Source organism: Elgaria multicarinata, chromosome 9 (assembly GCF_023053635.1).
Source record: "Elgaria multicarinata webbii isolate HBS135686 ecotype San Diego chromosome 9, rElgMul1.1.pri, whole genome shotgun sequence".
NCBI lineage: Eukaryota > Metazoa > Chordata > Lepidosauria > Squamata > Anguidae > Elgaria > Elgaria multicarinata.
Window position 1 is genome coordinate 53,520,483 of NC_086179.1, and position 15,788 is coordinate 53,536,270.

General features: G+C 42.5%; 1 protein-coding gene across 1 annotated transcript in view; it reads right to left on the bottom strand.

The window, feature by feature from the left end:
• Positions 1-13,066, bottom strand: part of TRHDE (thyrotropin releasing hormone degrading enzyme) — a 280,840-nt gene extending 267,774 nt beyond the window's left edge. Inside the window, exons 1-2 of the mRNA XM_063133867.1 lie at positions 12,264-13,066; positions 4,871-5,144 (exon numbers count right to left, since the gene is read on the bottom strand). Of these exons, the coding sequence (XP_062989937.1) occupies positions 4,871-5,144; positions 12,264-13,066 (1,077 nt within the window). The remainder of the gene's footprint in view (positions 1-4,870; positions 5,145-12,263) is intronic.
• Positions 13,067-15,788: the final 2,722 nt, after the last annotated feature.

Genomic DNA, 15,788 nt, shown 5'->3' on the forward strand with positions numbered 1-15,788 from the left:
CCTCTACTCAGCAATTTCTACAGAGCAACAGTTTTATTCCTCAGGGAGTTGTATGTGACCTAGAACTTAGCCAGAAACTGTACACTACAGCAAAACCTGGATAAGTAAAGGCGGTTATTAGAAAGCTAGCTTTGTATCAAAGTACAAAGCAAGTTTGTGATTTTTTAATGACTTCAAAGTTCACAGCAGTACCAGAATGACAGTAACCAGTGTCTACAATTGTGTATGCATTTACATACTAAGGGTGTTATGAACAATGCTACCTGTATTGAAAAAAAAACCAAAACAGGAAGTGCCCACTTATCTGCTCTAACACATAGACCTGCTTGTGTTCCCGTGAATAGTCATTTGCATTTTAGATTAATTTACTATGCTGATGTCCCTTTGTGTTCACCTTTCATAAAAATCACAGTGACTAATTTTTTACTGGAAAAAATATCTATGGAAGTCAAATTCCAGACCTACATGAATGTCTGATTTATCGAAGAATTCAGTATTAAACAACACAGATCTCAAGTATAGAATATCTGCAATCAACCCCAAAATGCAGAATGATAATTGTTGAGTAAATCTGAATAACAAATGAACTGGGGAGGGAGGTGGTAACTGCTTACAGACACTCCAGGAATGGAAAACAGGTTAAATTAGCTGTTCAGTTCCAATTATTCCGCTAGAGTTCAAGTATACAAAGCACACTATTACAAAAGGAAGGGGAAATATACCATGATATTTCAGTCTTTTCAATAATCTTACTACAATGCACCATAGTCTAAAGATGTTGTATCATTTAATGACTACCGACTTTAGAAATGTATCTTCCATTTGGGGTTTTGCTTTTCAATACAAAAGAGATTCAAACAGTGGTAGAATCAAAAGCCATCCCAGGTTTCAAAAAGGTTGGACCAAGATAACTTTTCAAAAGATACTGCACATTGTTTTAACCCTGGTCGGCACCATAGGGAAGAGCCTGCCACTACCAATGCAAAGAGGACACAACTAGAGCCAGAGCCAGAATCCCCAGAACAGCTTCCTAAGTGAAATTCGCACCATCACTCTAACATGAGCATAGATTTGCATCATTAAACAGGTATTGCAAAGAGATTGCTTGGAATTTAGAACAAAGCTGGATTGATCGTCCTCTACCTCTTGTTTTGCAAAGGATGTCTCTTGCTTACTACACACAATCAGAAGTTTGGTCTGCAGATCTGGGGGCCTAAATAATATACCTCATTCATACTGTGGCAGCATTTTTCACTATCCAGTATGACAGTGCATGAACGGCTACATTAGCTAAAGGTGACATGTTGGGTAGTGAACACGTCAGTGTGCCATGAAAGTTCTCTCCTTGTTGCATTCAGTAGACCAGTCTTGAATCATGTTCAGAAGAAGTATCACATTGGAATTCAGATGAAATCTTCTTCCATCACAGATTGGATAGCAATGAAATTGGTTGGTAGGATGGAAAAGAGACGAGAGAGAAAAACTGCCTTTCTGTGAATTTATTTCCTCAGGCCATCTAGATTGGAATATGCTATATTGTTTTGTTTTAAATTGGGCAGTCTCTCAAGAGACAGAGCACCTACTGTAGACCATTCCGGCTTTCTCTGTGTGGAACACTTTAATCAAGATGAACTGAGTTAATCTGTAAAAGCACTTGCTTAATATATTGAAAATATGGTTTGATGTGTTGGAAGTCCTGCTTTAGAAGAGGGGGGTTGAATAAATGGCTTTCATGTCCCTTAAATTATTGTAGTCCATCCACGCAGGGTAGCTTCGCTCTCTGCCACTCCAACCTATTAAGGGCTCTATAATAACCACATACTTATAAAACACTTCTCCAAAGTTGTAATGTTATATATTCACATCATTTAGCAGCAAAACTGCTCAGAGTAAGCCAAGCACTGCTCATGTGGAAGTCTCACAACTTGTCCCTAAGCAGACCAATGCCTACTGAAGTGTATGCAACTTTGCCACCCACAAGTGACAGCAGCCCACAACATTACATGCCCTAATTGGTGCGGCACTAAAAGGCAGCTCCCCTTCCACACAGATGCTTGAAGTCTTAAAAATTAACATCCCTCTTTCTTTCCTCATAACACATATGTGCACTTGTAGCGAGAGCTGCAATATCTAAATGCTGTGCAGCACACAGAATATTTGCACCTGGTGTTTTGTTTTATATTAACCTCTATGAGCAAAAGACCATTGAAGATGAGCCTTGTTAATCTACAATATTTTTACAATGTTCGCCCAAATTAATGTGCTTGTGCATCAGTGCTCTTTACTTCACGGAATTTGAGACCTATTCAAGTGCATGCCATCAGCTCTTATTCTGATTCAGGTAAAAGAGAATCTCCGTCAGACCAAGTAATAGGAATGCTTGAGTTCTGGAGCAAAAGAACTTGTTTTTCCCAGATCAAAACACTTATGTACTGCATAGCTATTACAACTATGATGTAACATAATTAATCACAGGTCTTTTAAAGGAAGAGATGAATTAAAATGAGGCCTCCAAGTCATTTCAGTGTAGCCACTGCATGTAACCTCAAATTATCATGTTTGGTTACTGCTGAAATTTTTTGGACATTTCCCTGATACTGGTTCTGATGTGCAAAAGCTGAATTCTTAAATACACTTAGTAGGGAGTATGCCCCAGTGGAACTTTCTACATACACTAAACATGTAGGAAAAGCCTCACCCTCAGATCCAGACTACTTGCTTTCAAATAGCACCTACCCCACCGAAGGCACAGGACAAACCATTATATGAGTCCATGGCTTATAAAACCCCCAAAACCTATTTTTTCCACAGAAATATGAGAGTTATTTTTCATCTCTTTGGACCAAGCCCCAATTTGCAATTCTATTTCTAACAGAAATCTATTTCTGTTATACGGATTAAGCTTGGTGCAACGGAAGATGTGTGTGTTTTTCCTTTCTCTGAGCAGCATTCAAGCAGAAATGTGAGTTGGCAAGAGTGGTTGGGGTGCATGTGTGTTTTTTAAAAAAATCTATACAACTGGCAGAATTTCTGGCATATAGTTTGGCTTGTTACATCGCTCTGCCCACGACATTTGTAAACTAAACAAAGATGAAAGGGAGTTAAATGCATATAGTGACTCCTGGATCCCTGCCAATAAGAATAAACCACATCTCAAGCCAACAGAATGTTTCTTTCAATGTGGAGAACCAAGTCAAGGGCATGTATGGGAAAGTCATTCTTACAAAGTGTCTTATAAATGAAATGTTCTTCTACAGCCTTGCGCACACAGCCAGTATACCATTAAAATGTCTCCCACCAATGAAGCAATAGCATGGCTGAAAATCCCTTCTGAAATACTGTATTCCATCTAAGCATATGACCTACAAATAATGGGCCACATCCAATTTTATGCTACCACAAAAATGAGAACAGTTGGTGTAGTTCCTCTTAGCAGTTGCTGTACTATGTACAGAGGTAGCATCTTGGGGACACACACCCCACCCCAAGGAAGACTGATGAAAGGTTGGCTGGAAAACCATTTTGCCTGATGAAGAATATTTTGTGACCCTTTGAATTAGTTAGCGCAGTTAAGTTATTATGGTTATATGGATCTTGGAAACTTTCTTTCTGAATAGTATTATTTTTTATTAATTTAAAATATTTTGATCCACCTTTCATCTATGCAAGAGTATGATCAAATGCTGAGGCAAATAAGTGTTTTGAGATGGCACCAGAAAGACTGCAATGTAAGCTCCAGTGGCACATTGGGAGGGCATTAGGGCCTCAATTGTCAGGGGAAGCTTTTCTCTTAAGTACCTCAGGAACATTATGTGAAAACCAAGGAGAGAATCTTCCTTGGTTTTCACATAATGTTCCTGAAGTACTTAAGAGAAAAGCTTCCCCTGACAATCTGAAGATATGGGGCAGGCAGATGTAGGGAGAAGCGGTCCTTCAGTTATGTAGGTGCCAAGCCATAGAGTGTGGCTGCATTCATATGGCATGATGGTCAACGGTGGGTTAATAGTTAACTTACAGTTGGTCATTTTGCAGATACTCCCCACAATATCAGAGAAATAACCAACCATGAGTTGGTTATAAGCAACTGTGAGTGGATTACTAATCTACAGTACATTAACTAACTTGTCCCCACTCTCCCGCCTCCTCAGTCCTCTTGCTTATATCCTATGATCCTTGTTGCCGAAAATAGAGTTCTGCCGGCTTGAGTAGAGAGTGGCAGCCACCACTTTGACCACTCTTGCCTAGCAACTCTGTAGCCGACAAAAATTATCAACAGTGCCCTCCACATGACACAATAAGCAAAAGTGGTTTAAATAACCCACTCTGCACATTGTTGGTTATTTGTGTGGGTTATTTCAGCAGAATATCCCAGCGTGAGTTAAAAAAATCCCACATGACACAATGACCCACAGTGGATTAAATAAATAAATAACCCCCTGTGGATTATTTAACCATTCTTGGGTTATCGTGTTGTCTGCACCCATCTATGTGAAGCAGCCCTAACAACACATGGTAAAAACATATATTTAAACACATTGTTTACTTGTAAAAAAACTTTCAGAACTAATAACTGAAGGGTGGAGAGAATGCAGTTTAACATGTACACTTTAATAAAAGACAAATTCCTCTGGCTTCATACATAAAAGCTGCATTGAAGGATTAAAACAGTTATTAACAGCCCAATCCTATGATCCTACTATATCAGATTAACCAGGAGGTGTTGGTCCTACTTGTATGGTTAAAAATTAGAGAGACAAAAGATGTAAGACAACTGAATATGCAAGCATTTTTTACTGAGCATGTCATTTCCCTTCCAAAAAGCAAGATTTTTCAAGGAAAATGTGAATCCGAAGGGTTTGAAAATACTTACCACAACACCATTCTTTGTGGTAGTCTCACGGTATGTAAAGTTGCAAACAGCCCAGGCTAGATAATATGTGGACATGAGTGGAGTCTGTGAAAAGTGATCTGTAACCCATCCATCTTCTTCAAAAACTGAGGTTTCCACAGGCATATTGGACAAAGATAAATAGGTTGCTTGATGTTTGATGCTGATTTTGAACGTGGCCTTGTAGATAGGCTCATCAAAGCAAGGAAAGGCTTTTCTGGCATGGGTAGGAGAAAACTGGGTAACGGCAAGAAACCTGAAAAGAAGAACGAATGACTGGTTTTACTCAGACCTTAACGCAAAGCTGTTGGTGAAATACTGCAATACTAAGGGAAAAAATAGCATACAGTGCAACATGCAAAACAAAGTCATTGTAAAGCATCATTGACTTTTTGTTGTTTTGGATTAAGTTATTCAGCCCATAATTATTTCTAATAATGCATGTGGTACCAAACAAGTGTATCTTTGTAATGTGATGCACCACATTTTACTAGAAACAACGTTTGAGAAGGGACACTTGCATTAAATAAACACTGCCTCTTGTATTGCACAACATTCATAATGCCCAACATTTTAGTTAGCACTCGAGTATTTATTTATTTATCTTGACATGTATGCCCTACCAGCCTGGCTTTAAAAAGCTTCTGGGGCAACTTACAAATATAACAGCCAACAGAACATTAACCAATATTAACCCCTATAAAAATAAAAACAAATAGCCATGATCTACTATTATATCAGTGATTTAATTACCCTTCAGGGTAATTACCCTCAGGGAGATCTCTAGGGCTTTCAGCACTGAAAATGCGCTCTAGCTTCTTTGGGCATGATAACATATTCCCACTTAAAAAATACTCCGGAGGGCCATCACTTCGAACCGTTGATGGTACCTGTTAAGTCTGAGTGATATTAAAATGCTTTAGCATTCTAATCACAGATTCTTAAGCTATCTGCTACTGCAACCTCACCAATATTACAAATTTAAGTTATAGGCTAAGAGCCTATCTTACCTCTACCAATAATGATTCTCTCATGTTTTGCTAATATAATTTCTAACTTGCATAAAATAAACACTATTAAGAAAAAATAGGACAATTGTTTAGAATTACTGGCCCATTTCAGACATAAAAATGTCTGGTCATCTTCAGGGGTCCTTCTCTGTGAGCCCCTGCCAAAGGAAGTGAGGCAAGTGGCTACCAGGAGGAGGGCCTTCTCTGCTGTGGCACCCCGGCTGTGGAATGAGCTCCCTAAGGAGGTTCGCTTGGCACCTACATTATATGCTTAAAAGCATTATATGCTTTTAGACGCCAGGTGAAGACCTTTTTATTCTCCCAACATTTTAACAATCTATAAATTTTTAATAACATGGTTTTAAATTTGTAATTTTGCATTGCTGCTGTTTTTATCTGGTTGAGCTTTATATTGTATTTTATAGTATGTTTTTATACTGTTGTTTTATACTTTGAATGGTTTTAATTTTTGTGAACCGCCCAGAGAGCTCCGGCTATTGGGCGGTATAGAAATGTAATAAAATAAATAAATAAATAAATAAAATAATGCTAAACCAAGGGAACGAGATACAGCAAGCCTTAGGCTCACCCTATTATTCCCCTCCTTCTGCAGGCATGAGGGGAGAGATCAGGAAGCTTCTACTTTTCATTTTGAATAAAGTGAAAAGATGATTGTGGCTTATTCTTATTAGTAGTTCAAACAAACCAGGATCAAGCAATGGTTTCAGATCCTGGTTTGTTAACTAACTTAAGTTAGAATAAACAACAATCTCCCAAATTCTGACTTAATAGAAAGCTGTGGTTTTTTCAGCAAGAAACAGCGAAGCAAAGGGGGGGGGGGAGAAATAGGGAGGCTGGAAGTATGGGGTTGGAGAGAGAGAGAGCACAAGGGGGAAAGGACTGTGTGGGTGAAAAACAATTGGATGGGGCCAGGAAGCAACTCTTTCCTTGTTTTTCTGCCCGCACCCTCCCCTCACCAACAGCTGATCAGCGGCAGGTTCAGGAAAAGGATGGAGAACCTGGCCTCCTAACACCTTTCAAATTCATTTTATTAAAGATAATTTTTGAAGAGGACAGAGAGTGGAAAGCTGTTGATGGTCCCTGTGGGCACACTGGCACCTGCGGATACCGCACTGACAGTTCACAGCAAGATGAACCTCTATTAAAACCAATGTTATTTTTAAAAGCTTAATACCTCAATAAAACTTTATGCATCCAATGAAGAGGATTAAAGTCTACAAAAGCATATACCAGAACAATATGGATAATCTTAAAGGGCAAAGACTTTTTACAATAGTAATATATCTGTAATGATTGTTTTGTCCAAAAACAGAACTTTCTGAGAAATATGCTAATGAATGGATGAATTCCATCCATTCACTTCTTAATGTTTTTTTTTTCAAATTCTAAAGATGTTTGAAGTTTCAAGTCTTTGCAATCTAGAAAAGAGCAATACCGATCTTGGGGTGGTGTTTTTCAGGGAATTTGACTCTGCAACCTGATGCACAAACTACTAAAGCCAGAATACTTGGATTTAACTCAAATTACTCCTAATGATTAATTTCCACATGAACCAATGGGTTAAAATCCAAGTGATGTGGTTTGATATAAGTAAACTGAGTTTAAACTGCTCTAGACCCGCAATAAGATATCAGAGGGACCAAACCAGCATTTCTGTTTTAAATTACTTATGGACTGAAACTGCCATTTAGTTAATTATAAATCCTGTTTTACGCAAGTTCTCAAAATGCCTTACCTAGTCCTCAAAACATAATACTAAACTTTGTGTTCCAGAGACCTTTAGTGTCTGTATTAACTTCATCTCAACTACATCTCTTGCATAGTTATGAAAATACAGTAAGATCTCATCTGCCATCTTCCAATACTGCATGGAAGTAAAGGGAATAAAAAGGGATAAAACTTGTTCAAAGCTAGTGGGCACAGTAGGATATTGAATACATGAGTTCAATATATGTAAGAGAGGACATACAACACATCCTGACTATCAAAAGTTTTTCATTAGAGCAATGTAGTGGAACCAATGTGACTTCAAAGTTGCAATTCTGCATGTGCAGTTCAGTCGTATACATGCCTACTCGAAAGTAAGCCCCACTGAGTTTAATGAGACTTACTCCCAGGTATGTGTGTATAGGAGTGCAGCCTCAGTTATTCATACTTAGGAGTCAATTCCTAAATGTGTAATTATAGGAATGAAAGCCTTGCAAGTTGGTTTTTTGCGTACAGATGACAGTAATTTGCAGCTATTTTAATTCCACCTCTTCGATTAAAAAGGTAGGCATGTTTCCTCAACAACATGTCTATTTTGACACTTTAAGGATTATCAGAAAAAATAAAATCAAGCTGTCAGGATGGAAGGGATTGTTCTGTTCTAGTATATTCCAAAGCTGTAAATTTACCCTTATTACATAAAATCATGGTAAGTATGAACTGCACAAGTTACCCAAAGGTGTTTTTTTTTTAATGTCACCAACATATGCACTGAATGACTAAAAGTAATTTTTACTGTACCATTTCCATTTTACTTTTCCCATTAAAGATGAAATGACCTGAGAGGCAAAATTAGCATTTCTACAGTGCCAGCAATGTTTTAGATAGATTTATGGCTTTTGTCTATTCAGTCAAGAGGTAAGGTAAATGTCCTGCTCTACTTAAGTTAGCAAAATCTTCCATGAAAGTCATACTATGCTTGGCACTGGCAGGCCTCAGAGCACAAGACCATTTGGCTCAAATGTACAAAATGTGAGTAATTTATTTCAAGAATGCTATATTGTTAGCCAAGCATAAAAGTGTCAAAGAACTTAAGCAAAGTTTTGCCTTTGTTTAAAATGAGCTATTTTGTCACATTTAGTGGAAACTGCCCAATGAATCGCTACAGGATTTTGAATGATTTAACAGAGCAGTTTTCAGAATACAACTAAATCTAGTGACAAATATTTTTAAACAATTTTAATCAATGTAGTAGTGACTAAAATTGTGCAAAAAATGTTTGCAGATTTACTTTGCAATTTTTCCTATAGCAACAGACAATCTTATTGTACTAGTGAGTTTCCATACTTTCTGGATCCACCCTGTTTGGGGAAAATATTTTAGATTATGTTGTTCCATTAATCTCCTGACATTTATGAAAATGAAACATGAAACAGGGACTTCTAGTGCAACGTTGGCTATATTTTAAAAATGTTTACAGTTATGCCAAATAATAAACAAAGCACTTGATCCCCACTACATGTGATCAGGTCACTGCTCTGTTGACTCAATGGAGTTTCTCCAATTTACAGCTGCTTAAAGTTTTGCCCAATGCACTAAGCTAATTAAAAGCATGATCTTGTACATGTCAGAAGTATGCCCCACTGAGCTCAATGCAACTTAATGCATACAAGATTGCAGCCTAAGTGAATCTATATAGTGAAAAAGTGACTATATATGAACAGTCATATTATGACTATGACAAAAAATAGGTCAGAAAATGTTCCTCATCTTGTATGTTGTAAAACTAACTTGCAATTGTAATGTTAATACTTTACACTGGAAATATTTATGTACTAAATGTACCAATGTATTATAACTTTGCCACAAGTTTTGCATTGCACTGTATAGCAAAGTTGTTTTTGTCAGTCTAAAAATAAAGGTGCATAGCTTGAGGGATGATGCGATATACTATTATGCAAATAGAACCTTATGCTGCATATAACTTTACAAAGTTTCTGAGCAAAGACTGCTGAGGTCTTAATGTAGTAAAAAGGTTCAGCGAAGTGCTACCTTCCCTGTTCCTGGACTCTGCAAACAGAAGATTTCATGCCAGCTATTATGGTCAATTAGATGAGCTTCTAATTTGGCCCACGTTCATTATCTGCAGGAACCATTACAGGTGTATGAGAGAGAATGTTGGCATAATTGCATTGGAGGAGTTTCGTCTTACTTTTTGGATGTCATTCGCTTAAGCAAACCATTTGCTCAGCAGGGACTCTCAAAGAAATGATGATCTACACAGAGTAAGATCCTGTGGCTGGATTTTCATTGAGCAGCAATTTAAAAATGCATTCATTCTAGGTCTCTGCTAAAAACACACACAAAGCTATCAGGAAACCAGTCTTTCTTGCTTTTTTTTTAAACTAGAGCCTGGCTTTTAATGTTTGATTTGCTGCATGAATAAAAAAAACTAAGCCTCTATTCACACAGACTTGTTAAATGGTCTGTAACTCCACCAGAAAAAAATAGAGTAAACCCCACAGAGTCGTCTCAAACTTTGTTAATAAAACGCAGTCATACATAAGCAAACAGATGAGAAGTATCCTCTACAGCCCCACTGTTTTGAAAACAAAGCCAGTTATATGTATTGTTTACATTTGTAGGAAAAATACGAATCAGACCTACGTTGCAATATTTGTATTATATTCAGCAGCTCTTCATGTGCTATTTTGGCTGTATATTGAATAATCTGGTTTTACAAACAATAGTTTTCTGAGGAAGCGTAGAAACGACACATTTCAGAGCTCAAATTTAAATATGCTTATTGATTTATCTCTGACATGTGGTAAAAAGTTGTTTACTCACATATCTATCTTTTTAAAATCAAGATTGCTTTTACTGAGTCATATCTTCTAGTGTGATCAGATATGTAGCATGAAAATACAGCTCCTTAATCCCATTTTAGTTGAGTAAGGAGCAAAGTACACAGTGCAGTGCAGCCACCTGTAAAGAAGCTGCAACACCCTCTCCTCAGTTACAGAGTACCCTTGGGATGGGATGATCTGCATCCTAGAGAGATAGGAGTGCTTAACCTTCCCCTATGTGTAACTCCTCCTGCTGCTTTCCCCACACCTCACCCCCACTGTTTCAGACCCACGTTTACCTTGCAAGCAAACTTCTCAAACACCACGTGCAAAGTCCTTCAGGACTCCCTAACACGCAGTTGCTCTGTAAGATGCAGTTTGTTCCTACAGTGTCAACAATTTTACTTCAGTGAATTGCTTTTGAATCTTGTCTGGGTGAGAAAAATATACCCTTAGTATAATTTGGCTCAACTAGTCTAATCTGTTAGAAACCTCCTTTAAGTCTTCTCACTAGTAACTTGATCTTTAAATTCTCCATAGCTTGCTCCATTTTTGGTCTTTCCTTTCCCTCAGGTTTTTGATTTCAACCAATCAAGAGGGAAAGGGAAGGTTGTCAATTTAAGGGAATAATTCTAAAGGCTGAAGTCCAGGACAGAGTGGGAGGTAAGGCTAGTCAAGTCCTGATCGTTTACAGACTGGAATGCCAACTGCAAGTGGTTCTTAGAATCTCTCACTGTCATATTCAGGGCAGAGAAGTTGTCCAGGGCAGGGACAAGCAAGATTATTGGCTATGAATAAGTGAGTCCAAAAGCAGAAATCCTGCCTTTCATGCTTTAATAGATACCAGTGGCACATCAACCATAACATGGGAAGATGAACTAAATCGAGCATGCCGGATTGTCCCCTCTCCCTTATCATTCTTCCTAGGTCTGTCATGCAAGACTCTGATGTATTACAAATTCCTCTGCTCTGGATATGCCTTCCCATCAAATAAAAGCAGGTACAATTGCATGGGGACCTCAGCATGCAAAGGCAGGTACAGAAGAATAAAATGAGCCCCCTGTTAGCATTTCTATATGGTGGTCACGTTGCAAGAGACCTTCTCTCTTAACTACATCTCAGAATCAAAGCATCTTAAAGGGTAGAAGTGTCAGTAGTAAGATCTACAACATTAAAGGAGTCTATAATGTAGCTCCAATATTTTGCTCTTCCAGTCTGGGGATTGCAAGGTCCTAGCTTCCCACTTCTAGCAATCTGTCCTTTGACAAGAAAGTTAAGACATCTGTACTTTTAAAAAACAACAACAGTGGATGCATAAACGTCACATGCGGAGGGGCTGCTGTACTCCAAATGTACTTAGGAGATCGACCCTACCTTAAGTATGTACTTTTCTAGGGAAGAAAAGCATTTAACTATTGTCAGGTGGAAACTTTTGCTGAAGTTTACGTCAATTGAATATCACTTCATATCATTCCTGATATCAAAACAAACCCCACTATCTAAGGATACTTGTAAAACTCTTTAATCTTAAGAAGGAGGAGGAAAACAAGTTGCTTTTAAACTAGAAATTGATATAAACATTTTGTGAGGTATGGGGGGGAGGGGAGAGGAGGGGGAAAGTGATCCACATTATGGAAAATAATGAACTGGGAAGGACCTGAGGTTCTCCTTTATGGCTTCGCACTGTGACTTGTGGGGCAGCAGAGTTCTATCTCGCCTTGGCTAACGTAGAAGGGCAAGTGGTGGGACAGGGGATAGAAGAGGTGCGGTAGAGGGAGGGGTCTCTTTTACCTTCTCTCCCCGTGGAGGACGTAAGAGCTGCGGAAAAAGCCCAGCAGCTCGTTCTCGATGGGCGCGTGGTAGATGATCTTGAGGTTGTAACTTCGCTGCGCCTCCAGGCTGCGGTTGAGGACGACCACGAAGACCTGGGTCTGCGGGTAGAGGAAGAAGCCGGCGACGCGCAGGGCGCCGGCCAGCCGGTCCTCCGCCACGCGGACCGCCTCGACGCGCACGCGGTGGGCGTGCAGGACGATGTAGCGGGTGGCGTTGAGGCACTCGACCTGCACGTTGACCTCGCCGCTGAAGGTGAAGTTCTCCAGGAAGGCGCTCAGCATCAGGTTGTAGTGCAGGGGGCGCAGGTGCCCGGGCAGGCGCAGCTGGGTCCAGGGCGGCGGCTGCCGCCGCCTCTGCCACTCCTCCTGCTCCGCGTCCTCTTCCCCCGCTGCCGCTCCCGGCGCTGCCGTTCCCAGCCCGCCGCGGCCGGGGAGCTCCCCGGCATTGTTCTGGTTCAGGCGGGCGCTTCCTGCGGCCGCCGCCGCCGCCGCCGCCGGGACGCTCCCGTTGCCCGCCCTGCCTGCCGCTGGGCCGTCCGCCGCGTTGTCGCTGCCGCTGCACTCCTCGATGCGCACGCTGAGCAACACGGCGATCATGGTGACCACCAGCAGAGCCAGGATGGAGATGGCGAAGCCCAGCACGAGGCGCTTGTGCACCGTGATGTGGCGCTCCGTGGTCCGGGGTCGCACCGCCGCCGCGTCCGCCCACTGGCCCGAGAGCCCCCTGCTGCCGTTCCTCAGGCCGGCGTCCTCCTCGATCATCATGGGCGTGAAGGAGAAGCTCTGCTCCCGCTTCTCGGCCAGGGACATCAGCGTAGCGCCACCCCCGGCTCCTCCCGCGGGGCTGCCGCCGCCCCCCGCCGCCGCCGCCGGGGCCAGGAAGGCATGAGAGGCTGCCGAAGGAAGGCGGGAAAAAGAAGCGAGGAAGGTTGCGGGGAAGAGGCGAGGACGGCCACGGAAAGCGAAGCGCTCGCTGCCCCTTCGCTCGCGCCTGGGAATTTTTGGCTTTCCCTGCCGCGCGGCTTCGCCTGGTGCTGCCGCAGCCGCTGCGGTGTCACTTCGCGGAGAGCTCTTCGCGCTCCCTAAGAGCAGCGGCCGCGGGAAGGCTCCTCGCGCCCCATGTGGGAGGAAGGCGGGAAAGGGGCGGGGGGCGGAGCCGCCGGACCCCCTGCGGCGAGCGGATTGGGCAGTGAGAGCGCAACTTGGACGCCGCTCAGGGCGCCGGGCGCGCCCTGTTCAGCCTGGCGTCACGCCGCTCGAGTGGCATTGCCGCCCGCAGCTGAAACGAGTGCCACTCTGTGCGCGGCGGCAGCCACAGCGGTGAGCGGAGGAGGAGGGCAGGCGAAGAAGGAAGGGCTACGGTTCCCCGTGGCCTCCCCCGCGGGTACTTATTCGCTCCCTCAAACTCGCCGCGCCACAAACTCTCCTCCCACTGCGCGCCGTATGGCTTAAAGCGGCCGTCGCGTGCTTGGTCGGCTCCCAGTTTGGCCCCGGCGGCTCTCGGAGCAGCTTGCGCGCGTCCTGCTTGTCACGAGGAGGAGGGGCCGGGATGGGAAAGTGCGATGCCCCGGAGCGGACTCTTTTTCTCCACGCAGCTTTAGCTGTCCTGAGCACCCGCAGGCGGTGCAAACTCGCTTCCTGCTCTCTTCGGCGCCGCTTGGCAAAATGCTTCAGCCGAGCCGGAGAGGCTTGGAAGAAGCCCGGACAGCGGCTCCGACTAGCGTGTATGTGTGCGTGTGTGTGTGTATGAGAGAGAGAGAGAGAGAGAGAGAGAGGCAGGCAGGCGCGAGGCTTGGTTTCGTAGTTGGCGGACCCGCGCTCTGCTTCTAGGTAGTGTGTGGGTTGGGAACTACCCACAGACCGCTAGAGATAACTAACACAGCTCTCGTCAAGAGAGAGTGTGCGTGAATCCAGACCACATAAACCACTTTAAAAGGAGCTTGCAAGGCTGTTGGAGTGACTGACAAACTCCCAGGAGAGGGAACAAGGAGCGAGAGATTAGAGAGCCTTAATTGAGGCAGTCGCGCACGACGACGACGACGACTGAAGTCGCTTAGCTGCGGCTTCAGAATCCTCTGTTGGGCATCTCCGGGCAGGCATTCGCAAGCGTGCTTTCGGCAGGAGGTCTGTGGCACCTTCCCTGGCCGAAGGAAGCGTGGGGCGGCGGGGGAGCAGAAGTGTTTAAACTGAACACAATGTGTTTGCAGCTGGAATCGGAGTCTGCAGAGTACACGCAAGGCTTGCAGGCTGATGATGATAGAGAGCCTTTTTGGCAGATCCTATTCTGATGATCTGGCAAGTGTCAGATTATAAATCCGCCTCCCCGCAGGATTTGCCAGGATTCTATGTAAACGAATCTGTTCTCCACATAAATATTGAATATGTACAGGGTATTATATGCTCTATATACATTAGGGGTATTGAATGGCTGCCTGTTTCAGGGGAGAAATCTGTTGAGCCTACCCAGGGCTATGCCTGTGCGCAGGAAACAGAAGTACAATTTACAATTCTTCTGAGGGTCTGTTCACAAGTTGCCCTGAGGAGTCCAGAGTCATATGGTAAGGGAGCCGTAAGTCATTCGAAGTAGGTGAAGGCTGATAATGTTCACTGATTGATCAGTCATGGCCCTGCCTTATCTACACAATGATTAACCATTTCTTCTATTCACCAATTAACTTCCAGTCTGATGCTGCATGCACAGATACATGCTGATTCACAAGCAAATCATGCCATCCATGTCATAGAGTGTGCTCACTGTGTCAATGTCTTTATGGGGCCAGAAGCATTGTTTGTGATGGGTCATACCAGGCTAGATGATACCTGATGCGAGAGGGAGAAAGCCTCCCTTGGCCTCAGAGCTGCAGCTCCACTACAGATAACATAGACATGGCTGAAGATTTCCTTACTAGCAGTCGCAGCATTGCTTAAGAACAACTGAACAATCATGTACCAGGCAGAAGCTTGTTTTTTTTAAAAAAAAGTTATAATAATGGCCAATTGACTGAGATGTGCCAGCCACTCTTGACAGACCTGCTTGTTTTCAATCAGTATATACTTATGTGAGGTAAACAGATCATCACAATCACAGGGTACAATTTTTGCATGCCACACAGAAATCCTACAGTGGTGTCCCAAGAACAGAATGGAAGCAAACGGACTCACCATGAGCATAATGATAGTGTCAATTGCTTTGAAGTTTCAGCACTAACAGGCACAAAGTTTTTAAATGCTTAATAACATAAGAACAATGTTTGAGGACACCAGTACTGTAGACAAATATGTGTGATTAATTACATACACCCTGCAGTGTCCATGTTAAGCAGTAACCAAAACCAAATGGACCTCTTAAAATGGCTTTTCAAATTATATGTAAGCATATTTTCCAAAGTGGATGTGGCAATTTCTGCATGAATGGGCCCTTCAAAATTGTCCTGCTACACATGCACTGGGGTGTCTATACCCAAGTATAAAATGTAGTGCAAGG